The sequence below is a fragment of the Rhinolophus ferrumequinum genome, chromosome 21, assembly GCF_004115265.2.
Source record: "Rhinolophus ferrumequinum isolate MPI-CBG mRhiFer1 chromosome 21, mRhiFer1_v1.p, whole genome shotgun sequence".
Lineage (NCBI taxonomy): Eukaryota > Metazoa > Chordata > Mammalia > Chiroptera > Rhinolophidae > Rhinolophus > Rhinolophus ferrumequinum.
In genome coordinates, this window is record NC_046304.1 from 25,988,355 (window position 1) to 26,016,086 (window position 27,732).

At 35.1% G+C, this 27,732-nt stretch overlaps 2 protein-coding genes across 4 annotated transcripts in view; both read right to left on the bottom strand.

The window, feature by feature from the left end:
* INTS2 (integrator complex subunit 2) overlaps positions 1-3,514 on the bottom strand; it is a 42,349-nt gene extending 38,835 nt beyond the window's left edge. Inside the window, exons 1-3 of one of the 3 annotated variants that reach the window (XM_033091469.1) lie at positions 3,430-3,514; positions 1,913-2,219; positions 1,129-1,267 (exon numbers count right to left, since the gene is read on the bottom strand). In XM_033091469.1, coding sequence (XP_032947360.1) covers positions 1,129-1,267; positions 1,913-2,219; positions 3,430-3,448 — 465 coding nt within the window. In that variant the 5' untranslated portion in view covers positions 3,449-3,514. Of the gene's footprint in view, positions 1-1,128; positions 1,268-1,912; positions 2,220-3,161 lie in introns of all 3 variants that reach the window. The other 2 variants (XM_033091472.1, XM_033091470.1) reach the window with 2 other exon arrangements.
* A 3,504-nt stretch (positions 3,515-7,018) lies between these two features.
* Positions 7,019-27,732, bottom strand: part of MED13 (mediator complex subunit 13) — a 93,094-nt gene continuing 72,380 nt past the window's right edge. The window contains exons 18-30 of the mRNA XM_033089520.1: positions 27,379-27,602; positions 25,837-26,026; positions 24,410-24,872; positions 22,959-23,178; positions 22,108-22,299; positions 21,674-21,897; positions 19,513-19,655; positions 18,838-18,996; positions 18,535-18,720; positions 16,489-16,637; positions 14,895-15,068; positions 11,354-11,454; positions 7,019-11,016 (exon numbers count right to left, since the gene is read on the bottom strand). Coding sequence (XP_032945411.1) covers positions 10,884-11,016; positions 11,354-11,454; positions 14,895-15,068; positions 16,489-16,637; positions 18,535-18,720; positions 18,838-18,996; positions 19,513-19,655; positions 21,674-21,897; positions 22,108-22,299; positions 22,959-23,178; positions 24,410-24,872; positions 25,837-26,026; positions 27,379-27,602 — 2,558 coding nt within the window. The 3' untranslated portion in view covers positions 7,019-10,883. The remainder of the gene's footprint in view (positions 11,017-11,353; positions 11,455-14,894; positions 15,069-16,488; positions 16,638-18,534; positions 18,721-18,837; positions 18,997-19,512; positions 19,656-21,673; positions 21,898-22,107; positions 22,300-22,958; positions 23,179-24,409; positions 24,873-25,836; positions 26,027-27,378; positions 27,603-27,732) is intronic.

Genomic DNA, 27,732 nt, shown 5'->3' on the forward strand with positions numbered 1-27,732 from the left:
TTTGTAACATATCTTAAAAATGATCTAAAACTGATGAAAATACCCTCTTACTAAGTATTTTCTCTGGAAACAGAATTTATTTTTCTCCACAATTTATAAAACTAAACTTTCTTATAAATTAACTGACCTGGAAATTCTAACAGTAAATAACTTTTGCCTCTGAAACTCTGAGCCTTATCTCATTTAAGCCATCTTAATATGAAGACTCAATTTACTTCTTTGTATGATAGACCCAACATTCACAAATTTAAAATTCAGAGTTTCAATTAACCACAATTACCCAAAAGTCCATGACCTAAAGTAACATATCATTTTCCTAAGATGAGAAGTTGAATAGGCCTCATTACTATACAGGGGCAATTCAGTCATTTAATGAGTGAGACTAGCCAATGATCCTACATCCAATTCAGCTTTGATACTTCCTACTCACTGTTACATAAGAGGTAGTAGTTAATGCTCATTCAGTGTCTAGAGGAATTGCATACATTTTTTTCAGTTACATATCACACGTTATGAGAGAATACCTATAACGGTATTAACAAATTCGGTAGCTTATACAAGTCTTGAGCTATAGTACCTTTCTAACTATCAAGAAGCCATTGTATGGGGGTGGCCAGATGGCTCAGTTGGTTAAAGGATGAGCTCTTAACAACAAGGTTGCGGTTCAACTCCTACATGGGATGGTGGGCTGCGCCCCCTGCAACTAAAGACTGAAAACGGCGACTGGACTTGGAGCTGAGCTGCACCCTCCACAATTAGATTGAAGGACAACGACTTGGAGCTGATGGGCCCTGGAGAAACACATTGTTCCCCAGTATCCCCCCAAAAAAAATTTTTTTAAAATTAAAAAAAAAAAAAGCCATTGTATGAACTCCATATTAAAAAAAAGTCCTATGTTAGAGAATGCAGAATAGGCATAAATGAGAGAAAATAGTATTTAAGAGAAAAAAAAGCCTTTAAGGCAGGCCTTTAAGATCCTTTCAAGCCGTTGAAAGGAAAACATACATAATGAATAGGAATGGGTGTAGAAGAGGACAACCTGCCTGCCTTCTTGCCTCTGTTTCTACCTTCTATGTGTAGACATCATCAAATCATGCATATTTTGAGCTGTCATTAAAATAAATGCACCTTGTTCATAATTGCCAACAGTTCACTAAGCACAAGACGCAATCGACGAGGTGAATCACTGTGTTCAAACTCTAATGTCAGTCCATGCTGAAGCTGTGATACCAGGATGCTCTCTCCAGTGCCTCCTCCAAGTTTATGCCTGATAAAGTACAAATGTGTAAAACAATTATGAGAACACTGGTATAGATATAATTGCAGAAAAATTATCTTTTATTGAAATAATCTACAAAAAAGTTGTATAAATTCCTTGCATACATTTCATGACTGAATTACTTCTGAAATACTATTTAGTTTGCCTATTTCAGAAATTCACGAACTATGTAAAGATTTCATCACAAATGATAGTTAACACCCACTGCCATTACCAACAGTGGCTCACTACTGGATTTATAATGGGAGAAAGACAAAATATCTGACCAGAATTTGGGGGGATATAGGCTTAAAAAGCCTCCCAGGTAATTCCAATAAATCCCTCTACTCTAGGGGAACTCAACCTACCCACCTCCCACAGAGAGTAATTGGCCTAATCAGTTTAGCCTGAATACAACAGTGTATATAGTCAAACTTCTCTACACAACATTTTATAACATGGAATTCAAAAGAATTTTAACCATAAATAGACAAAAACAAGTAAAATGCTCTCCAAAGTTTAAATTCTCAATCTTCTCTTTTCTGGAGGGCTGTATCCAATAAAAAGTCTGAAAAGCTCCAAAAAATATTTGATTCCTTCATCTTTGGCAAATCCAACTAAATCCTAGTCCACATATTATATAACTGACATTACCTAAGCTGCTGTTCTTTGCTGGCATCCTGTTCTAAAGCATGGAAGTCCACAGACAACAATGCAACAATGGAGTTGACAGCTTCCACTCCAGAGAGAAGGCGAAGGATGAGTTTTTTATCCTGGGCCCAGCTTTGGCTCTGGTCCGCAGGAGCACAAAGTGCCATCCGCACCAAGCAAGGCAGGAGAAGTCTTAATTCTGGATCACTTAAAGATGCCAAACGAACCACATCCACCTTCTGCATTGCCTCAAAAGCAAAAGGGCTGACAAACTGAAGGCTTGTACACTCAGTCATTATCACTCTTGATCCTAATGGTAAAAAAAAAAAAAAAAGAAAAGAAAGAAAATAGGGGTGTATTCCCACATGTACCAATGCCCCTCTTTTTTTAAACACCCTGAAAAATGTGATCTATCTTTAAAGGGCCCCTATGTTGGCAACAGATTTCTGGAACAAGTACACGCTCCCTCTGTTTCTACCACCATCTGGAAGATGACAAAGAAAACAGAATATATTAATGTCTCTTCCAGCCTTAGGGAGCTTCTTTTCTAATACTCTTATTTCGCAAAGAAGAAATATGAAGCCCAGAGAGATTAAGTAACAAGACCATACACAGTAATATTAACAGTAGCAAAAGCCAAGGATGACCCTTCGTCTACTAAATCCCAGTCCAAGGCTGTCTCCACTACACTGCTCATGAGCGCCACAACTTAGAATAAAAGTAAATAGATGGCATAATTAAGAATGCTCTTCTTCCTACCTCAGTTTCACATGCTTACACAATATATGTAAAAAATGTTCGACTCCAAGAGTCAGCATTGGTAAACTGCCTCAATAGCTAGAAGCAATGGCAGATTCAAAGTTCTGGAGGCCTTAACACTATCCTATGTACCACAGGTAAAAAACAATTGTGGAGGTGCAATTAGCTGTGGAAGAAAGCTGAGTCCCCCTTGGGCACTTCTGTCTTCAGGAGTAATCAGAGACAACAAATAAAAAAATAAAAAGGGCAAGGACCAGTCTGCCAAACCCATCATGGGTAACAGTCGTGGCAGAAACGCTGCTTTTTAGCAAGAGGAGCTGGCCTTTTAACAGAGGGGCGGGCTGATGGAGCAAAGGCGCCAGGCCCCGAGTGCTCATAGGTCTCGACCCGGGCGTAATGAGAACCAACCGGTCCCTCTGGCTGAGAAAAGTCCGACGGGTGGCCGACAAGGGCCGGGGAACGCGCTGAGGCCTGACAAGCCGAAGCTTCATACCTTAAGATCTAAGCTCCAACCTCCCGGGACCCCACACGAACTCCGCACCCTACAGGCGGGACGCGGTAGAAATCGAGAGCGCGGTCCGAAATGGGGCCTACGCGATCATTGGGATTCCCCAACCCTAGCTGTGCCCTGAGTCGACCCCGGCACCAAGAACCCAGACGCCGGGACCAATCGGGTCAGCGGTGCGATGGGAGTTGGGCGGGGACACCGCACAAAGGGAGAACCCAGACTGAAGGGAGCGGAAAGCGGAGACTGCTTCAACCTGCACCCAGCACCTTCATTCATCCCCAGCGTCTGGCTCCCGTCGGCCACCGTACTGGACTGAAAGGAAGGACGGCAGCGAGAGGAAACCCAGAGGCGTCCGCGCTGAGGCATCGGTGCGCCTGCGCGGTCCCACCCCTTCCTCCCCCGCCGTTCACTCTGCCCAATTTCTCCTCCGAAGTACGTTTAGAGCTTGCTACAGGTCCGTTTCCCAGAGCCTATCAGCTGTGTCGTTTTACATACATCATTAAGCCCCTTCGAGCTGCAATTTCATCATCACAGAATTATCGTGGCATTCAAATGATAACGTAGGTTAAAGTTGTACTCACTGTTCTTTGACCGGAACACTAATGGAACCACTCTCTCTGCCTATGTTCCCTCTCAGCACCAAAGTTCTAGAATGCTAGGATTTCGAGGAAAAATTAAAAAGGAATCTAATCCCGAGCCTTCTTCCGCTCTCGACCTCACAGAGTTAAAACATCTGCATTTCAGATGTTTAAGGGTTCTTAATTTACGGTCTGTAGATCCTTAGAGAGCAATGGATGGAGTTTCATTTTAGAGATCGAGTACGTCATAGTTTCCAAGCCTTTGACAGAGGGATAATCTCTAAAAATAGGTCTACTTTCAACATGAAAAATCAGCAAAGGAAAAAAAGAATATGTTGGTTGCAGTGTGTCTCAAATGTTTTTCTGCCTGGCCTCCAGTAATACATTTTACATTGTGCCTCAAAACACAGATGCAGATATACCCGCATTTAAATATGGAACAAACGTTTTATGAAATAATACACATATTGTTATGTATTCTATTTCACTTGACATTTCTGGTCACTACACACAAATTGATTTCACAACTATACAACATTTCCATTTTTAAGATGGTATTTATTAAGGACTTATATATTGAACACTTGCTAGGCACTAGTACTTTATATCTTATAATTACGTGATTTAATTCTGTATTTCCATTTTACAGTTGTGGAAATTGAGACTGAGATTAAGCAATTTAATCTCCCTGGTTGGTCCTTTCACAGAAAGAGTATGAAGAGAATTCAAACACGGGTTTGGGGGATGCGTGAGAAGATGGAAATGAACTGATTTTTATGATCTCTTCCAACTCTAATTTTTTATGACCCTGAAATCATTAGAGAAACATTGCAGATCCATCTTGATCTACAGAGAACAAATCATGTCCAGCCTGAATGAGATAGCTAGAGTGTAATGGTGATGAGTGCTGACACTTATCTTCCTTCAATTCCCCTTTTTCTTCTCTTCCAATTCTTATCTCAGTAAATATCACCACCAACACCAGAGTTTCTCAAGCCATTCCCCTTCATATCCACTTAATACATTTTTCAAATCTACATTGTAGTGTTTGTCAATGGAATCATTTTGACAGTCATACAGAACTCACTCATAAGCTTTTGAGTTTTAGAACTGTATCCTCCGAGGCCGATTACTTAACTATACTAAAATCAATTTATAAAGACTTTTCAGCTCAGATGTTTAATTAGGCCGATTCAGGAACTCCCCGAATGGCAAATAGTGCTACAAATTAGCCCATTTAATTGCCAATAAATCACAAAACCTTTAATTATCTAAGCAGTATCTTACATAATTAGGGTGTACCTTTTCCTGATTGTAAAATGTTTGAGGAAATAACCCTTTTTGAAGACCAATGTAGCACTGAGGCTCATTACCATTTCTATTCACAAAAAAGATGTAATTAATTCTGTGATGACTTTTTATCACATTTTAACATCTCTGAAATTGTGATGTCTTAAAATCAAGTGTGTTAAATTATACTTAGCATTTTTTCTTAGTGTCATATAAAATAATGTCTTACAATTACTGGTGTCTTAGATTTGATGAAACATATTGTGTAGTTCCTACACTTTTAAGTCGCGACTCCTTCGTGGATGAAGTAAACATTCACCTCTGACTGGCTTACTTTGATTTACTCTTTTCTACTTTATTTTTCAGTCTGCCTGGGGAAAGGGAGGAGAAAGAAAAGAAGAAACAAAAAGGAAAAAAATTACCTAGTTTCAGGAGTACTAGGTGCTTTAACGTAGCTTATTGCTGAGTAAATGAACTTCAAGAAATTAGAAGATTGAGGTAAAGGAGGACCAATGTTCTTTGGAAACAAAATCACAGTTTCAAAAGTAAAAGGACCTCAGGAGACACCTAGCTTGTTTTCTCAACATGTAACTCATTCTCCATAGTGTGCCTCTTTTATAAGATTTCTTCCATTGTTTCAGCCTGTCAAGATCTTTTGGACCCTCTTTTACACTGGCTATCTGCTTTGGCTATACAGATCTTATCTTCATTGATTTTATAGATAAAATGTTGACTAGAATAAGATCCCGCCAAGGTTCTATAATATAGCATTAGAGACGCCCCACCAAGTTGACATAGCTCCACTAATCAAGCCTTTTTGGGTATGATTGTTACGCCAATTATGAATCATCCCAAAGGTCAATAAAGGCAGAAATGAACATGTTTGATAGTCAGTAAACAAGACTGACAGTCTTTTATGACTGTTTACAAGGAAGAGTTTGTGGTTTGTACATTTGATTTAGCTATTGAAGAAAAACAAATTCCTTCTGAGTAAGCCACTCAATAGCATTTTTCAGGGTTCCTTTTTTTTTTTCCTTTTTTTCCTTTTTTTTAGTTTCAGGTGTAGAAAACAATGGAATAGTTAGACATTTCATCCCTCACAAAGTAATAACCTCCTTCCCCCAATCTATTTCCCCTCTGACATCGTCTGTATGTTACAATTCCATTGACTATTCCCTATGCTGTACTCCATATCCCGTGACTATATAATTGACATACAAAATTATTCACCTTCAGGTGTACAGTGCAGTGGTCAGGCACAGGGCTTCGTTTTCAATACTGAAAACTACAAATAGTAAAGAAAGGTTGTATGTAGTTGTGTAAGTAAATACCTCCCCCTGCCTCACCCCAAAAGCTTGATTTGCATAGTTATTTTTAGTCATACATGATAGTAAAAAAAATATTTAAAAACTAGAGGTAATATAAACTGAGACAGAAAATAATTTTAAGATAGAAGTTCCAACAACATACACATCCTTTTAAAGAATTATTTTAAAAGTTCTGCTGGCAGAAGCTATTCTAAAATGACCACAATTATGGAGTTTGTCCTTAAGTTTGGACAAAAATATTTAACATGGTCGTTTATACAAAATGGACAGATCTATTTTTGATGGATTGTTCATATCTGAACAACACTTCTTAAGTTTCAAAAACATTTATGTGATCCAAAAATAGGATAGAACTATGCTTTAAATATTTGAAGGTAGCTTGTTTAGACTAGAAAACTGGTATCAAACTGATCAGCCTAGGAGGAATTAGTATGTATGTGCATATACAATTTTCCTATACATTATATGCTGCTATTTGATTAAAATCTATTTTTAAAATAAAATACTTCAGATGGAGAAGTTAAAAGTTCATCAATTAGTTTTTAGGTTGCCCCTCTCCATTTGTAAATGATACAAATGTAATATTGCTATTAATTTTTACACAAATTTAAGATGGAAATATTTTCAACAGAATGAGACACCACAATGAAGGCTTCATGAATAATTTATTCCATTTGAAGTTTTGTTTTTTTTTTTTTTTAAAAAGTATAAACCTTTTCATTTCCTCAATCACAATTTGTACAACTCAGTGTTATGGCATTCGGCAGCAATAGTGTTTGTTCCTTATTCTTTTTTCTGTCACGTTAAAAAAAAAAAAAAAAGCAATTTGACCATGTTAAGTGTCACTGCTAAACAACAACTTTAAAATGCCCCTTCATAAAGTGACCAAGCTATTTTGAGAGTTGATGCTGACACATGTCCAGTAATGACGTTACAATTTATAGTTTAAATTCAGTAACTTTAAGGTCCACAAATCCAGTTTACTTTGAAAACTAAAGCTATTTAGTTAAAACTTCATGAATACATCAACCTGAGGAGTATTTTAGGTCCAAAATCCAGTTTTTTAATTAATACTCCACAAAAAAGAAAACTATATATATATATATATATATATATAAATTTAAAACCACAGTTCTGGGCCCATTAAAACACCAAGAAAAACCAAAAGGTTGATATTTCCAGCTGATTTTGGAGGGAATGGGCAGGGGGCCAAAAAAATCACGTCAGAAACATTTTTCCTTAATTTAGACAAACTAAAATCTCAAGAGGAAACCCAGACCAAAACATCACTCATGCACATTAAGTGTATTAATAGACGGATATGCAATGCCATAGTGGATGAATAGCAAATTATATGATGCAACAGCATTTAAAAACTTCCTTTTAATGTATTCAATTTGAACATTTTAAATAATGCAACATAGTATTTTGATATTACAGTATTAACATAGTGCTTGATTAAAGATCTGCAAATCTTTGTAGTAACACATTAAGTTAAAAAAATTACCTCAGAAGGTAAATATGAAGACGAAAGGAGAATATTTTAATACAGTAATCTGTGCCATACTGACAATTGAGTATGAATACAGCTGAGGATAGTTGACTAAGTAGTAAGAGCTTAATTTTAGTGGTTTAAGAAAAGTTTAGAAAGATTTAAAAATTACAGCTACTTTAAAATTTAAGGATTACATATAAGTACACTTGGTGGCCTTCTGGCCAAACAATAAGGTGTACAGAAATTTATTCATACAGTGTTAATTCACAGTCCTGATAACTGAATGGCTTGCATAAGAAAGGTATGGCTAGATGTTTCTCACTGGCTGGAAGCAGACATTATATAAGTAATCTTTTTAAATGCCAAAATACTGAACTTCCACCCTGCTTTGTAATGGATAACTGCACAAAAAAACAGATATTAATTAGCACTGTAACAAAGAAGTCAAGGTGTTGGTGACCAACTGGTATAAAGTATATTATTTTACTTACCTATTTAAACAAAACTACCCATACTTGTCTGTGACAGTACATTAGTAAGTCAGATCTATTCATCCTGCATAAAAGGCTTTTTTTTTTCTGAAATCAGTCTCTTGACCTTTTCTAATGGCTATAACAGTAATTTTCTATTTGAGTGTGAACTTATACATGAAAGGAAGAAAAAAAATCTTATCAGTAAATCCTATATATTTGGGAACTACTCCCTGATTCCCAGATAAAAAGGAATACTGGTTTCCTTCCTTATGGCTCCATATAAAAGAAACTGTCAGGGAATCATTTTTTAAAAAACTATTTTCAAACTGAGGTGTGGTTACTAAAGGCTAGTGATTTTAAACAATTGAGAATATAGCTTTAATTTGTAAAAGTCACTAATGCGCTAAGTATATAAAAAAGGATATCCTTTTTATAGAAATTCCAAATAAGCATCTTTTCCTTCAAATCTCAGACAAGTTTTATTAAAGTACAGAACAAAACATGCCAACATAATCTGTAGTGTGTTAGCATAATTTAAAAATGAATGCAGAGATGTGATCTTTAAATTTTAATTTCAAAATATGCTGACCATTGGGATTGCATTATAATTTTGAAGAAATAATTGAAAATCTTTGTCACCAATTGTGTTTTCTTTATAGAAAAAAACAAGACTTGTTAATGGTTTAATACACACAATTTGAAGAAGTTATATTGTTTTTAAGACAGTGATATTTAAGTTAAGCATATAGTAATTACAAAACAAGTTTCAGTAAAAATAAAACATACTGAATTACTGTTTTGTAAAACAATTGATTTTTGTAGAGAATTAGTGAACTTATAAATTTGGAATTTGGTAGACTGCTTCCAAGAAAGATAGGTAGACTTGGCGACTGTGAATTCAAGTCAGCAGCACAGGTAAGAGGCTAACTTGGACTCTCTTGTGAGCAGCACTGTAGAAAGAATTTTCCGAGGGGGGTAAAGCCTGCATAAAAGCAGGTATCTTGGCATGTGCAAACAAGAAGGGGGAAAACTGTACGGAAGAAAGAGGTGAATTAAAGTCCCTAAAATTCAAGTCCCTTCTTTAGGGAGGTGAGAACCTCCTTGGCATATGCCCTGCCTTAATCTGAGCTGTGTTATATAGAATAGTACAGACTCTGGTGTTTGGGACTGTAATCTCCAAACCAAGAAAATTAAATAAATAAAAAAGGCAAAAGGAAATGGGTTAAGTTTAGAAAATGGTTCTTTAACTAGTGGAATAGAGTCTGAATACCAGAATTCACTGAGAAATCTATTTACACCACAGTTTGATTGCACACACACACTCATACATATGCATACTCGCACACACATTCCCAATCTTTAATTTAAAAAAAAAGTCAAACAATCAAGAGTGACTGCTCTTAAAATAATTTGTAAAATGCCTAGAGCTGGGCTAAATTTCAACCTCATAGCAGATCCTGAAGATAATTTTCATAATTAATAATATTCCCATGCCTAGATGTGCCACTGTTAAAACTGAAAAAAATTTAAGCATGTTAACTTTAAACACCAAAATTAGTTTAAGCATTCAGTAGCAAATGTTTTTCTTGTAAAACTAAGTTTCTTTCACTGGAAATGGCCTGAAATATTAGTCATAGCCCTAAACCATAGTACAAAATATAACTGAAGAATTCTCATTTTATTCTAAGTTAAACCACCTAACAATATCACTTGTATATTGCCATCATGTTATTCTGTAAAGGTGTGATATATAAAATGCTGTAAGACCCGGTACCTTTTCAATTTATAAACACAGTGAACTTCATTACTGTACATGTACTCTGCAACTACAGCTTAGCTGTAAATCCTCCACACACAATGGTATGGACATTATTCCCCCTCTATCCCATTAAACTGTACATCGAGACAATACAAATTTACTGTCCCACCCCCCCTTACAAAAAAATAATACTCTAAAAGCAACCCTACTGCAACTTTTTAATTAAGACGATTACATATATTTTAGACCAATTGCTTTAAAGCAAGAAGGCAGTATAAACCTTCTAGGAAAATTTTTATAAAAGAGGTTAAGAAATATAAGACAATTTATACATTTAAAAACTTACAATAAATAAGAGATGCAGGCATTTTGAATACTAGATACTATAATCCAATACAAGAACATCTTGATGTTCTGAAGCCATTATGTTGAAATTCATTGTTCCTCATTTCCTCCCCATGCTTTTAATATTCATTTAATATGACTGGGTACTATGGCTCATTACTTTTCACAAATACTGTGACTGGAAAAAAAAAAGGTTAATTTGCTACGAAAATGTTATAATACGTTTGTATGATCAGTCACCATCCTAGAGAGTTCAGTATAGTCAATGAAAAATAGCAGGGTTATAGCCCCTCCCCCCAAGTCAAAACAATATTTGTTGAAGTAATAAGAATTAGACCCCATCACAAATGACTTTCACTGAGAAGTAACTGTAACTTAATCTTGCAGCGAAATGTCTTTTTTCCTTGTTCTTTTCTTGCACAGTTCCATCAAATGAAGATCACAGCATATTCATGATAAAGTTATATAACTGATTCAGCACCACAAAATGAATTGGGAGACATGAGCGTCTGTCCTGGATTGCAGGGTCACAGGTTAGCCAGGAGAGTGCATTGTACTGTTCCAAAACAAACCTGAAAAGCAAATAAACTATGTAAGTCGTGTATTTCTTTACACTGTAGATTCTGGAAGCAGTTTCCAATTATGGAATCTAAGATTCAAAGTCACTTAAAAAAAAACATGGAAGGTATGGAACAGAGAGTCCTTAGGGAGATTAACGATAACTAATTTTTAAAAATTACTCTCAGAAGTAGATTATGTGTTAGAAAGAACTCATTCTGATTGATGTAATTCATCCAGAGACCCAAGGGTACTATAAACTATTGCTAAAATGAGAAAAATATGTAAGGATCAATACTATATTTATTCACAGTTGCAATGGAGAACTCTTAATGGTAAAAAGAGCTGTACCTGAGGACATCTGAAGTCTGATTTGAGTCAAGTGGGTGGGAGTGTTTACTGTGAAGCAGCTCGTCAGATTGCACTGAAGGCACGTGGAGGTGCAAAGAGGCCTAAAAAAATAACAGGTGATCAGTCAGCCAAATAAAAAAAAATGTGTTGGTTTTACTGTATTCTCCCAAGGTCTCTTCCTTGATGAAATACGTTTTAGACTTAGGTAAGGAATGGGAGCCACAATAAAGATGCTTTGTTGTTCTTGTTTAACTCATTACAGAAGTAATTTTTAAGTGTGTAATTTATTGAGTCTTACTTCCTTTTCTTCAGCTTTATTGTTTTTGAGACCACATGATGATCCTAAAAAATAGAACTTCTAATTATTTTCTAAGTGTAACCTGCCTAGATGTGTAAAATAAATGTTTAAGGAAGCACTAAGCTGATAAACCTCAGTACAGTCTGTTTCTAGGTTACACAGAATTTAAGACTAAGCAGAGATACCTAGGTGTAGCACTGAAAAAAGTAAAAAGAGTACACATATGCAAATATTTTACTGATAAAGCTATAAATATTTCCTTCCCTTGGTTAAAATAACTTATTTATTTGAAAACTATAGGAAGACACGAGTTGGAACAGTCAGGGAAGGGCAAGTAGATACCTGAAAAAACCAAGAGACTTATTTCAATCTTGAAAACCGAACTCCGATTTTTAGAAACTACTCTTAGCAATCAGGTGGTCCTCCTGGGTTTCACAGTGAACGATCAAAAATGTTACACAGCTATTGAGGGGCCTAGGCCGTTTGGAATAAAAGCCCAGTGCATTTTAAAGTACGCCATGCATGGAAATGAATCTCTAATATTAGTCAAACTCAGCGTTCATTTTCTGTTCTCATGGTGCTGTGCTACATAAAGCTATAAATCTTAAATCTACTTTTGGTGAAATTGTGAGCACTCTAAGTAACACAGTGGACAGATGCCTTCTTTTGCCCAATTTCATGGACGCTTAGTGACAACTAGCACACCCATTTAGATATGGCAATGAAGAGTGAAAGAAATGAATGTGGTACTTTTCTTCACTTTTCAACTTATAAAAGTGAATCATTTTGTTTATACGTCAATGTATATAATAGTTTTTAAACGCCTTGAGAAGATGGTGGTATTGACTGCAGAAATTCGGTAGCTTTCGTTCTGTATACTGTAAAAGGTATTATTTTAATTTAGGTGCTCTCTCTACAAATGTTAATATATGCATAAACTCTTCAGTCATATATTCAGGAATATAACCAAAGATATATATGTTTCAACTGCACATAAACTCTCGATTTATGAGTTATAAGCAAAAATCTAACATGGCAGATCCCTACAAATTAAATGAATGTAATTAATACCAGTGTTCTAATTTCTATGATAAAAAGACTTTTTAATCATCTAAGTAACAACCTATTATTTTTCCAACCAAAGAGAAACATACAAGGTAGTTTTACTGCCTATGGTATAGAAATGGGATGTGTGAAAACAAAAGGTGAACCAAATTGTGGTTAAGTTATACCTTACCTGAAGGACACCAGAAGACACCAGAAGATTAGGACACCAGAAGATTAGGACACCAGAAGTCCTAATCTTGTTACATTGTATCTGAGGGTGAATGCCCACTTTACTCTATCCTCTCTGCAAATAAATATTGAGTAGAAAAGAATCTGGATAGTCCCTTGGACTTTTTATAAAGTGGTGTTTCCTTAAAATATGTTCCGTGAAATACTAAGGTCACGAATTATTAATAGGTATTACACAATCCTTTTCTTGTGTATTAAAGTAAGTTTAAGAAATGGTAGGTAAACAATGTTATTTGCTGCTGTTTTTAGAGCATTTAATGTGCATACACATATTGTAACAACTAAAGGGGGCAGAAAGCATGTATAGCACAGCACTTCCCAAAGGACCAAAGAACCCTTTGTTTTATAGAAACTCCAAGGGCTACTGTTCTGCAGAAACCCCTTTGGCAATATGTTCTTGTAATGAGATCTGTATAGATCACTGCACATATATATTGGAAGGGGAAGAAAAGTCATATGATGAAAACTAATTATTAACCTTGCTGACACGCCCTAAATGTATTATCTCATTAACAGTCAATTCAGATCAACAGCTGGTTGTATTCTTTATGAATGTGCTAAAAAAGTTCACTACTTAATCTCAAATGTTATTGACTTAACAGTATATGTGCCAAGGGTATCAAGGTTTAATAGCAAAAGGCTTAAAAGACAGCAACAAGCCTGTTGAAATAATATGAGCAAGGGTCCCAGAGTTTGACTTAAGATTAAAAGTTCAAACTTAGTATGAATTTAAAACTTAGAGCTGTTTCATAATTAGATAATTTTTGTAATCTTGTGTAGAAAGTCATATGTGGCAATGTATTAAGACCTTAGACAAAAGCTACAAGATTTCAAAAAGCAATTGGTTCATGTACACATTAAAATATAACCTCAAGAAACTAGAGCATATTACCCAACGCTTACCCTACAAATAAAAGCCAGTAAGTAGTTAACGTAATGTGACTTATGGAGTAAAACAGTCAACTTCTGGTGGGTATGTGTAATTGTGAATCAGATCTGAATTCGTTCTTTTGGAATAGTAGTACCATGTTTCCCCCCAAAAAAGACCGGGTCTTATATTAATTTGTGCTCCATTAGGACTTGTTTTCAGGAGACGTCTTACTTTCTCATGCACAACAATCTACATTTATTCAAATTCAGTCACGTCATCTTCTTCTGGAACATCGTCATAACGTATTAAAATGTGTCTGTCTGGCAGAGATCTTAACTGAGGTTTATTTTCAGGGTAGGTCTTATTTTCGGGGAAACACGGTAGCAGCAGCATTAACAAACTCTGGATAGGGCTTTTACATCTCATTTTACCATTTTATGATTTATCTTAATCTTATTATATCACTTGCTAATGAATTTGTGTTGATAAAGTAAGTTACTATGGGTCTGAGAATCTCACTACTTAATAGTTTTAACACAGCAATTTGCACAAAGCTAGAAAGCTTTTTTGAGAAGGTAGTAAATGGATCTAAATATCAAGTTTTCTTACAAAGATTAATGAATCCTTCAATCCCCCAAGTAATGCAGACTAATAAGAGTGCACTATGATGTAATTCAAAGAATAACATTACAACCATTAAAAGATCCAGGTTTTACCAATTTATGACTTTGAACCAGTGAGTTTTTCTGCACTTTAATATGCTCACCTAGAAAATAAAATGGTTAAAAGTAATAAAAGGTTTCACTCGCTCTAAACTTTCATATGTGCAGCTGAAATTATGAGCAAGGGTCCCAGAGTTAGATTTAAGATTAAAAGTTCAAACTTAGTATGAATTTAAAATTTAGAGTTGTTTCATAATTAGATAATTTTTGTAATCTTGTGTAGAAAGTCGTATGTGGCAATGTATTTAAGACCTTAGACAAAAGTGACAAGATTTCATAAAGCAACTTATATACTTCTCAGGACTTAAGCCATTAATTAGCGTTACTTAAGAACTGGCACAGAAATGGCAATACCTTAAGAAAAAGGGGACACTGATATTGTGCTTGAGGACATGCTGACCAGAACCAGTCAGGTAACGGACCCGCTTTGGCAGTTGATACAAAGTAACCAAGGGCCAATGGTTGCTGAAGAATATTAGTTACTTCATCATGAGATTCTGTTGAAAGTAGCCGATCAGTACCCTGACCCTTAAAAAGACAAAATTAAGTGTGTTAGTTCATTTGATACACCTATGCACTAGATAAAAATACAGAACGGTTTATAGCAATCAGTCTCATAATCGTATCACTTCAATTTTTAAAAATACTGAAGGACATTGAAAAAAGTTAATTGCTATGTTACTTAGTAAGAGTATAATAATTAGTAATAACATTAAAAATTAGTTTTAACAGTTGCATGAGGAAATGAATATGCCAACTGCTATTTAATAAGTTTGTATTATGCCAAGCCCATATTGAGTGAGAGAGAGAGAGAGAAATCTTTGCAGCTGATTGAAAAATACAAAATGTTCAATGAAATTCCTACCTTATTTCCTAAAATTCCCTTAACTAATTCCTGACCACCAGAGACACACCCAACCAGAAGGTGGATTAAAATTTAGCTTTGTTCATCTAGCACTATCTACAAAATGCAAATAATGTCTGGGAAAGCATATGGCAACATGAAGGGACAACTATTAAGTGATGCTCATATCTTTGGATTAATCAATGTATTTATTGGTATTTATTTTAAGGAAATAGATAAAAAGAAGGAAAATGATATACATGTTCATTGCAACATTATAATAGAAAAATATAAAATACTTAAATGTCCAACATTTTGGGGATGATATAACAAATTATGGTAAAACACCAATGCAATGTTAAAAAGCTGATTATACTTGTTGAAAACTACAGTATAAGAACATGTGAAGGAAGGTGATTTGCTAAAAGTAAAAATGGTTTATTAAAGTGGTGAGATTATTGGTGCTTTTCCTTATATAATTTTTCAATAATCTCATTTCTTTTCAGTGAAAAAAAGGATGCAAGATTGGACAATGATCCTTATTTTCAAAAGGCAGGTTCTAAACATATATCTACTATAATACTCAAATAACCACTATATATAATTGCACTCAAAGATGTTATTCAAATGAAGGCCAATTAGTTTAAGAAGGAAAAAGCAGTGTTCTTCCATAACTAAAAATAAACGGGGGCATGGTGGTCAGTGTTTTTTCTGTTCTTATGAGAAAATTTGTATTTCTATTATGCTCTTTGTCACATCCCTGATATGAATGGGTAGCCTTTAGAGCAATACACTGATTCTCAAATATCTGATCCTATACCCGAGTAGAAGCTATGGTGAAATGGCAGGAAAAACACACACAAAAAAGATTAATGCAGTTTTCTAGAAAATAAAAGGTCAAGGAAAACAGAGCCACAGAGATCCTCTTAGTAATGTACAATTTGAAGTACTTATGTACATAAGGCAAAAGTGCATTACTATACTGTTAACCTCACTATTTGCTAATTTCCAAGGAAAAAATGTGCTTTATTTTATGTAGCAACTCACTACTAAGTTAAATGAATGACATTTAGACAAACCGAACTTTTATAACAGGTTGGTTACCTTGCCAGCATCACCTCCATGGGGGTAATGAGATCCTGGAGAATGCACAGGAGACCCCGTTGGAGATGCAGGAAGAATATTAATGATATCAGGGTCAAGATCATCTCCTGTGTCTAACAAATCAAAGATACCCATTCCATCTGCTCCATCTATGTAGTAGAAAGAAAAAATATACTCCATTTTTCATATCTCATGGTTATTTATAGAAGAGAATTAAAATTACTTTAACTAACATCTACTGAATGTTTACCATGTGGACAGTATTGTGCTAGGAGCCATATAAACAATTATACATAAACATGCATGTGGTAGTCTAAATAATGGCCCCCCTCCCAAAGATGTCCACGGCCTGGTCCCAGGAATCTGTGAATATGTTACCATAAAAAACTTCGCAGATGGATCAAACTAAGGATCTTAAGGGGGGAGATTATTGTGGATTATCTGGGTGGTCCAATGTGATCACAGGGGCCCTAATAAGAGGGAGGCAGTAGGGTCAGAGTCAGTGAAGGAGCTGTGATGACACTATACTGCTGGTGGTTGAAAATGGAAGAAGGGACCATGAGGAAGAAATGTAAATGGTCTCTAAAATTAGCAAAGGCCAGGAAACAGATTGTCCCGTAGAGCCTCCAGAAAGAACCAACTCCGCCTTCAGCCCAGCAAGACTGACTCTGGACTTCTGACCTCCAGAACTGTAAGATAGTGTGTGTTGTTTAAAGCCACCAAGCATGTGGTAATCTGCTACAGCAGCAATAGGAAACTAATACAAAGCAAATGCTGGAAATGAAAATGTATTTAAAATGAGATTAGTCACAATTAATACACTCAGTCTTTATTATTTAACAAAACATTCAAGTTCCCATATAACACACTAAAAGAAGAGAATAACTGGGCGGCCGAATGGCTCAGCTGGTTAGAGCGCGAGCTCTTAACAACAAGGTTGCAGCGACTGGACTTGGAGCTGAGCTGCGCCCTCTACAACTAGATTGAAGGACAACGACCGGGAGCTGATGGGCCCTGGAAAAACACACTGTTCCCCAATATTCCCCAATAAAACTTAAAAAAAAAGAATAAAAATAAAAAAAAAAAATATATTCCCCAATTAAAAAAAAAAAGAATTAACACCCATGTTTGTGATTTTAGGAAGTGCCATTTTCTAATGTTTAACTCAGAGCAACAGTAGAATGTCATTTACTTTCTCTTCACTAAAAGGCAATCTGTAAATTCATTCAGAAAAGGTACATCTCTACTTTGGCAGTTAATATAAATTATTATATTACTTTGGCAAATCAAGATAGAAAGGAATATAAAATGAGCTGCAAAATCCATGTATCGGTACCTCAACACCACAGGCAAAAACACGTACAAATATTTTATGATCAATGTCGTCTTTTAAAATAAGTAAATATTAACAAGATAATTCATAGTACCAGTTCTGATATCGATAAGGTAGAAGAATGATTATATTAGTTACCTATTGCTGCTTTAACAAATTATCACCTACTTGTTGACTTAAAACAACACACACTTATTCTTTTATAGTTCTGGGGTCCAGAATCCCAAAATCAGTTTTGTTGGGATGAAATCAAAGTGCTGGTCAAAATCAAGGTACCAACAGGGCTACGCTCCCTCTGGAGGCTCGAGGGGATAATCTTTTTCCTTGTCTTTTCCAGCATCTAGAACTGATTCCTTGCATTCTTTGGCTCACGACCCCTTCCTCCATTTTCAAAGTCAGCAGCATAGCACTGTTTCTCTGACTCTGCTTCTGTTTCCATCACATGGCCAACCCCTCTTGTACACAAATTTCCCTCTCACAAGGATACCTGTGACGGCATTTAGGGCCCACTTGCATAACCCACGATAATCTCTCTAGCTCCAGATCCTTAATCACATTCACAGTCTGATTTTGCCATGTAAGGTAATATTCACAGGTTTCAGGGACACTCACAAGACATGGATATGTTTTGGGAGCATTAATCAGACTACAATCAGCCATAATCACCCAGCCTTATTTTATACTTGCAAACCTTTAAAAAATAATTCACCTACCATTGTTGGGATTGAAAGCTAAGTCCAAATTTTCAGTGGTGTAAGTAGCTGAAGCTACTTGCACAGAAGCAGAAGTAGGGAACACAAGTATATGAGTACATGATGTATCCTGTGGGGTATTTAACTGAGAAGTCTGCATGTTTAGAGTGGTGCTTCTTCCAAATACAGAACCAGTTGACACAGAATCTGGAAAAAAAATGAAACGTATTTTTTATTTTAATAAATAAAGAGCCAATTTTACATACTACTTAGAAATTTAAGTGCGTGAAGAATTAAATCTGATATAAACTAAAGATAGCTAACCTGGCATAATAACAAAAGAGCCTTGGGGTTCCATTGCTACCAAGCAAGCACTGAGAATGCTGGGAGAGTCTGCAGCAGATATACCACACATTCTACACATGTCTTTGAGCCTTTTACTTAGAGACTGCAAGTTTCGACGACTCAGCAAACAGCTCCAATCTGTGGGTATCAACAATAAACAAAATATATTTATATAGATCCAAAATAACAGCATTGTTAACACCCTATAGAACCAAAGTTAAAACACAATGGTTTTAAAATTAGTGTATTCCTCAAGCAGGAGTCATCATCAAGCCAAAAATATCTCACTGGTGATGTCATTCAACATGCTTCATCCCCCTAACTTGAATGTACATCAGTATCAATTAGTATCTGCTATACAGAAGATGAGTTGAATAATAAGCAGAAAGGGAGGGAAAAAATGAAACATGACAAGAATTGTTGTGATGACATTGGCACTAAACATGTAACATTGTAAAATACACTTTAATAATTTGAACTAAGCCATTTGTGCCCTAGACATCTGTGGTTCCTCTTTAAAAACAAACAACAACAAAAACAGTATTTACAACTGTTGCATTTTGTTCAGTATATATAGCTAGATGTGGTCTGAACAGTGTATGAATTAACATAAAACAGAAATTTAAGTACTAAATAATAAAAGCACAATTTTACCTTTCAATTCTCCATGACCAATCCTTCCTAGACGGCCAATTACAACTCGCCATGGTAATGAACTCATTTGCACAAGTCCTAAGCACCACTCCCAAAGTTTCTGTAGACCAAATCTTCTAGCAGATCCTTTTTTCCGACGAGCCCTGTTGTACAGAATAAAGAGAGTCACATATATTTCTAAAATTCATACGATGACATTTGAAAAGAGCTCACGTTTTTGAAAAACTGGTCCCTTAATTTTAATGCTTGACACTTTCTACACAAATCCTAAGCAGGAATATATGTAAAATCATAGGGGTGGCATGCTAATTTGTGGGTTTTTTTAATCATACATTAAAATATATACTTAACTTAGAATGAAAAACTGTCCCCGAACCATTTAAATTCACCAGAAACACTGCTCTAAACAAGAGATTAGCAAACTTTTTCCTTAAGTGGACAATATTTTAAGCTTTGCAAGCGATCAAGATTCTGTTCCAACTATTCAACTCTGCTGCTGCTGCAGCTTGAAAGCAGCCACAGATAATATTTAAACAAATGAGTGTGGTTGGATTTGGTCCACAGGCTATACAGTTTGCCAAACCTTGCTCTATACTTTAAGTTGAAGAATATTAAACAAAACACCCCACACTCCTCAGACCAAACAACACTGCTGTGTTTTCTGCATGCATGTCCTTTATTAGGCAAGTATGTAGCATAAGCATTCTGTGGCTGAGCAACAATAGCTACCATTTACTGAGTACTTACTATGTACCAAGCATTATGCCCAATTTACACATAATACCTCATTTCATTCTAACAACACTATGAGACAGACAAAATTATCCTCCCAGTTCTACAGAGAAGTAAGCTGTAACTCGGCTTACCCAAGATCACATAGCCAGTAAGTGGGGATTTGAACCTAGGTCTCCATAACTCTAGAGTTGGAACTCTTAACCATTCTCTTATTCTACTTTCAGAAAAATGGCAGTACTATCTTTGTATTGGAAAGGTGGTATTATTCTTTCTCTACTTTATTATCCTTCACAGATAAGCATCCTCGTTTCAAAGCTCACTTAATAAGTACAACTATTCTATTTAGAAAATCAAAACTGTGTCAAGGAAATATATAAAGCACTGCTTTAAGGTTTATAAAATAGTCAATAAATCTTCATAACCAACAGTATAAAATTAATGTTTCTGTATTCTGCTTTCCCAGCCCTACAATCTAATAATCATTAAATATTTCTGCACATAACCAATTTCTGAACTTAAAGAACAGAACTGGAGCTGAGCTGCCGGTGAGGTGGCCGGTTGACTCAATTGGTTAGAACTCAGTGCACGTAACACCAAGGTCGCCTATTAGATTCCCACATGGGCAGTGAGCTGCGCCCTCCACAACTAGACTGAAAACGACGACTTGACTTGGAGCTGAGGGGTCCTGAAAAAACTGTTCCCCAATATTCTCCAAAAAAATTTAAAAAATAAAATAAAAACTACTGCATGTATTTGCTTTTCAGGATCTCATAGGCAGTGTTCACTAGCTTTGAAACATGTTACTAGAAATGTCTATTAAGTGATAACTCAATATGAGGCTCACCTCTTGGACCTATTAGTTGTAACCTTCATAATTAATGGCCTTATCTAATTACTACCAAGAAGAATTCTAAAAAGAAGGCCACCATTTTCAGAAGACACTGTAACGTTTAAATGATAAAATTTTTAGTCAAGAATTTTAGTAAAAGAAGTCAACTCAGTTAATTTACGGACTATGTTAGACAGTACATGAGAAAAATAAATATTTTAGGATGCTTTACTAGACTATGTTTTTAATTGCAGAGGGCTTTCTTTCTAGTTCCATGTTCATATTTTTCAAGCTAAAATCACTGCCTCAAGCTTTATTACGTAGAATTTAGGGATTTTAACCTCTTTTGTCTGTGTAACAGAGATTAATCAAAATTATTTTTAATACTATTAATTATAGAATATAAATATTCATACAAAAAGGTGAGAACACCCCCAATCCCAAGACTTAATATTTTAATGTACATTAATAACCTTCAAACTAGTTTTTATTCATTAAAAATGAAATGTAATAGTGTGTGTGTGTGTGTGTGTGTGTGTGTGTGTGTACATTTTTTAAAATGGGATATAATGAAATATTTTTAAAAAATATAAGTACCTATTTGGAACATCGATGTTAATGATACACGTTTCTAAAAGTTCTCCATATAGATCTGTGCAAGAAGCAAGAATCCATCTTTGATCATGTGATAAACAGTAGCCCACGAAAAGAACATTATATTTCTGTCCAGCTTCTCCAAATGTTTCTCCTAGCTCTGTTTGTTTATCCTTCACTGGAGCCAGAATAAAAGGAGGTGTATAAAGCCGAATACACTCTGGTCTCTGTAAAATAAAAAATTAAAAAAAAAAATTTAGGTATTATGGTACTGCACAATCATAGAAAAATCTTTGATTGAAAATGTGATATATTACCTCTAGCCAATCATAAGATAATTGGAAAGTGAGAGTTAAACAGAGAACTGTACTTAGTTTTGCACAAAATGATAAAATGTATACTTTTTCAATAATGCTAGTCATGGAAAACATACTTACATCAGGGCTTTTAAGAGCAGTTTCCATGGCTAAACCTGGACCAAAGCCAGTCAATGTTTTCACATTGGTTGATGTTGGAAGGGGTCTCCGACACTGGGTAAAGGCCGAAAAAGCCAGGGATTTTAAATGCTGGGTATAGATTTGTCTATCTTCATGCTTCACAGGTTGCAACAGGTACTGACAAGGAACAATCTGAGAAATATATGCAAATGTTACACATGTTAAACTTCGAACAAGAGAATGAAAAGGACTATGGGTCTAAAACTCTAAAAACTTCTAGGAAATTTAAACAAAATCAAATTAAAATGATAAACTATAGAATTATATTTCTTTATCTATTATATAGGTTTCTAATAGTTTTACCAATGGGCTATGTAAAAACTTCTAAAAATTTCTAAATAGCAGTTTTATTAATATTGCCATTGACTAGTACTATTATAGTCTATAAAGAAATAATTTAAAATCCCTGCAAACAATTTAATGTGGTTAATTTCTTTCTACTTTTACTTGCAACCTGTCTTATTTAGAATTCTAGCTTATATAGATCCATATTCTTATTTTTGTATTTAAGCTTAGGAATTTAAAAGCTGGTTTACAAAAGTAACACAGGAGAAACATTTAATGTATTTACTGCAATCCTTTTATTCTCCATTATTATTGTGTTATACTTGTAAAGTCTATTTTTCCGTAAACTCTCTAAGATTTCTAGTATAATATCACTTAAAGTAAATTCAATGTAACAGAACCTAACTTTTAGAAAATCAGTTTGGATACAGAACAGTATCTCTGAAACTTCTGTCAACATCCAACTGTTTTATATAAATTTTATTGGCAACATTTATCATTCTTACCTGTACAGAAACAGTACTCTTAATATGAGGAGGAAGAGTCTGAACCATTTCCAGAAAGCATCGAAGTAGCCCCAAAGTCCATACATTAGAAGAATTAGTGCTCTCATCTTTATTTTCATATGTAAAAGGATCAATTATATAAACAACAATTGCAGGTGGATAAGTGATTGCATGTGAATCACCATCTGTGGGGATGCCCACTTTATCCCGATCCATCGTACTAAAATTTGAAATAGAAAGACAGTTAGGAAAAAAGTTGTACTGTATCTTTCTTGGGGTAGCATCAAAGCAGATTCTTAATACCCTCTCATCCTTTTTTTGGGTGGGGAGCTGTCACAGAGCCTCTCTAAAAATTAGGGACATCTCTTTCTTTTCAAAGAGAACCACAAGCATTGTATATACAATTTCATGGTGTACAAGGATGTTTTTATTGAGGTCTTGCATTATAAAAAGAATTCTTAAAACCATAAAGTATCAGAAACACTAGAGAGTTTACTGCTTAAGTTACACTGAGACAAAGATAAGTTAAACGAGCTTTCCAAGATCACACAGCTGGCTAGAAGCAGTGCTAGACTAGAAAGAAAGTAGATTTCCAAACTTAGTCAATGTTCTACTACATTTTTAGCTATACATCTTCATTTCATACTACCTAACTTCAATGGCGAATAAGGTTCATTCTTTGATGGTGATTTGATTTTTTTTTTAAACTTCAAATATACTGAGATGTTCAAGACGGATGACCGATCTGGGTAATTAATAGTTTCTCATTTCTCACATAAATTAGTGTAACTTTGGGCAAAACTGCATCCAGATAGCTGAAAAATATAACCAAACTCACTCTAACCTAACCTATAAATCAAAAACGAAGCTTAATACCTTCTTCATAAAAGGAATGAAAAGTACTGTCATCATATCATCACTATTGTCATTATAAGTAACTCAAGCGTTTGGAAGCATTGAGTAAAGCACTTAATGTACATTAATGTACATTATATTCTATTGCTCCCATTTTACAGATAAGGAAACAGGCTCAAAAAGGTTACATAACTTCCCCCCAAATTACCCAGCCAGTAAGTGGCACAGCTGAGATTCAAATCTTGCTACGACTCTTAAGTCTCTGAACAGGCTGGTTCAATAAAGACTTCTACATGACTGGAGTGATTTACACAGGCAAATCGACTTGACAGTTATGTCACAGAACACATTCAAATAGTTCGACTAAATGGCTTTCAGGGTCTTAATTCCCAGCCTGAAATTCTAAATAAATAAAATAATAAAGACTTTATGAAGAGTCATTATAATTTTATATGTAAAATATTCCACATTATAAAAACTAAAATTTCAAGGATAAGACCAAAAGTTCTTTACAAGTTCATTCACAATGACTGTCTTATTTAGACAAGAAGCATCATATATTTATATTTCTACAAAATTCATATATTTAAAAGTACCTTTCAGATACATCGGGATGTGGCTGAGGGGGAAGCGAAGACGACTCTCCAGAAATGCCAGCTGTTTGCAGAGCTGATGATTGTGGCCCTCCTAGCTGGCCGTTCTGCACTGCACTCGCTTGTGTAGACACAGATCCTGCAGCACTACTGCTCATACTGCCAAAGGTTGGAAATGAAGGTAGTTTACTTGAGGACACTCCACTATTCAAGTTGGAGGAGGAAGAGGAGGAAGCTGAAGTTGTGGTCAAAGTTGAATTAGCTGTGGCCACTGAAGAAGACATGGCAACACCTGAAGTCACTGTCATAGTGCCACTTGCCGCAGATGCCAGGGTGGCAGATGGAGCATTAGCATTTCCAGTATTTGTCATCTGAGGTGAAGTAATCAAAGATTGACTTGTAGGGACAACTAAATTTGGCTGGGAAAGTAGAGAGCTGTCCAATGGCTGGGAAGCAAGATAAGGACCTAAAGATAATAAAAACAGGCAGGATATTTACTTCTTTATTTCACTGATAGGTTCTTTATTTACTCAACTATGTGAATAATATCTAGTTCATGCTTCTTTGGTAACTACCCCCTGCCCCAAGTTGCCTGCTAGTAGTGTAGCACATACTAGCTTCCTATTTCCCCTAGAAACTGAAGAAACAAATATCATCAAATGGAACTGAAAAGGTAAACCAGCATTTTCATACAAAATAAAGAAATGGCTTCCATGAAAGTATACTAAAATTCTATTTGCTAGGCATAGTCAACTAAATATATATAACAGTATCTAGCAATTTTTTATCAAACCATTTAAAGGGTCCCTAAATCAGAAGTTGAATAAATACTGACTACACTGGGAGCTAATGCAATATAAAATGGAGAAATGTTATCAAGAGGTTCAAATTATAGGAATGTATAATGAGATTCAATATTTTAGTTCTGTGTCTCTTCGGATTAAGTCTAAAGTAAGTCCATGGATATTTAATTCAAGATATTAAAAGCAAGTCTTAAACAGCTGTCATTTTCTTAGATTCCAAAAGAGAACTGGTGTTGTAGAGGTAACTCAAAGTTATTTTATCTCTAAACCATTAACAAGTCAAGAATCTTAATAAACTTTACTAAATAAAAACACAAATTCATCAGATCCTACAGAAGCAAAAAAACTGTTTAAACCCACAATTTCCTCCTAGCTGATAGGATCCCTACTGCAGGGACCAGGAAACTTTTTCTATGAAGAGTCAGATAGTAATATTTTAGGCTTTGCGGATCACAGTCTCCATCACAATCACTCAGGTCTGATTTTATAATACAAAAGCAGCCACAGACAATATGTAAATAAACGAATATGACTGTGTTCCAATAAAATTTTATTTATAAAAACAGCTGGTGGACTGGGCCACATTCTGCTAACACTGGCTTTATATAATAAATGCAATTTTAATACCTAGGTCATATCTGCAGACTTGTGCATAAAGCTTCAGTTTAGAAAATGCTTCATTGTTACCATCAGCTGCCTGAGAAAACCATTCTGCTACCAACTTTTCTGATAGTTTCTTTGACGCAGTAGATCCAACTCTCATGATCCCATCTGTCAACAGTCGAGAAATAGGTCTATGTTGACCTAATCGACAGGACTACAAATATATACATAGAAAGCAGAATTAGTTCAAGTATATACTATTTGAGTACATATTATAATAAAAAGCATTTAAGTTATTTAAAATAAGTTTTATCATTTATAATTAACATTTGGGATAAAAATATAAAGGGTAAAATGGTGCCATCGGTCTTTTTCCGTTTTACATTAGAAATTCGTTAAGTTTCTTTTAAAATTAAAATATCTCCAGTGAAATAAACACCTAAATAATGGCACCAGAACAACTGGCTTGAATAATGAAAACTTGAAGGATACAGAAATAAGGGAGCATAAAAATGTAGACATGTTAAGCTGTACATCAAACCCCCAATTCATGTATATAAATATACATATATCCCCCCCCAAGTCAAATCAAATAAAAATTGGCATATAAATACAGTATGTATTGCCAGCTCTCCCTCCAATTCTGTGGAGGGAGATGTTTGTTACAAGAAATCTACTTTCAAGTATATTTACTATACTGTATTAAGAAAATTTAAACAGGATTTCTTTACTGTAAGACTTTCAAAGGCTTTAATAATCTAACATGAATAGTGAATCTGTAAAAGGTAATATAATATACAATGTTTTCCCAAACCTATTTAACTATGGAACTTTTTTCTGGGAAGATTTTACAGGACTAGTGTTCCAAACAACACTCTTTGGGAAGTACGTCTACAACACACACTACAGATATCTTGTAATTAAGTGGACCATTTATTTCTAAGGAGTTAAACCAGCACAAACTAATAATTAAGATTGTAAAAGAAACTGAATTTTAAAGACTTGATTTCCAAGCATTTATGGGAAAAGGAAGGTATAATGAATTAAGACTTTATGTCCCACAGCACTTTAAATCTGTAGTGATAGATATAACATGAGAATTGTAACTTAAAAGGTTAGTCAAGAATTTCAGAAATGAAATGGATTTTACAGAGACCTAACATAGCTTTATTTTACGTATGAGGAAAAGTGAGGCCTACTGTCCGTACCTGAGGTCCTAGAGAATCAGGACTAGAATTTTTATAAATATAATTTTCCCTTGGCTATTTAATAATGCTACTCTTTGTTTATAAAACAGATTATCTTAAATGGGACATATATGCTCTCGATGTTTATTCCCCAATATGGCAATTACCACCATGACATCATGGCACACGTATCTAACAAAGGGCCTGAGTCAAATGCTGTAAAGAATGTAACTGGCTAGCATAATAACTAAATAGCTGACATCAAAGAACTGACATCATTATTATTCTGCCCCAATCAACTGAACTAACCAACATAATTTATATATAAATATACAAATCATAAGGCAGGTTTAAATGCCACCTCTTTTTAAATACCTACCTCATATATTGCAGTGAGATCTCTAAAAAAGCTTTTGGCTCCATTTAACAAGGCTTCATTTTCTGGACACAGTACAACATAGGCTATATCTCTTTGAGATCCATAGGGTTCCAACATAAGTCGCTCCCAATAAGGGAGAGCAAATGGAGAAAGCACCAGAAAATCATAATCATAACTCAACAAAAATGTGGGGATTGGCAGTGGTTCCGGGGATTCGTCAGTTCCTAAATAAGAAAGACGTATTTTAAGAAAGCATTTAAAAGAAGTACATGTCTTTTTATGGCAAAAGTTATTGAAGTCATTATTAGTAGTAAAAATATTTGATTAAAGACAAAAACACCTAAAGCCAGTGAT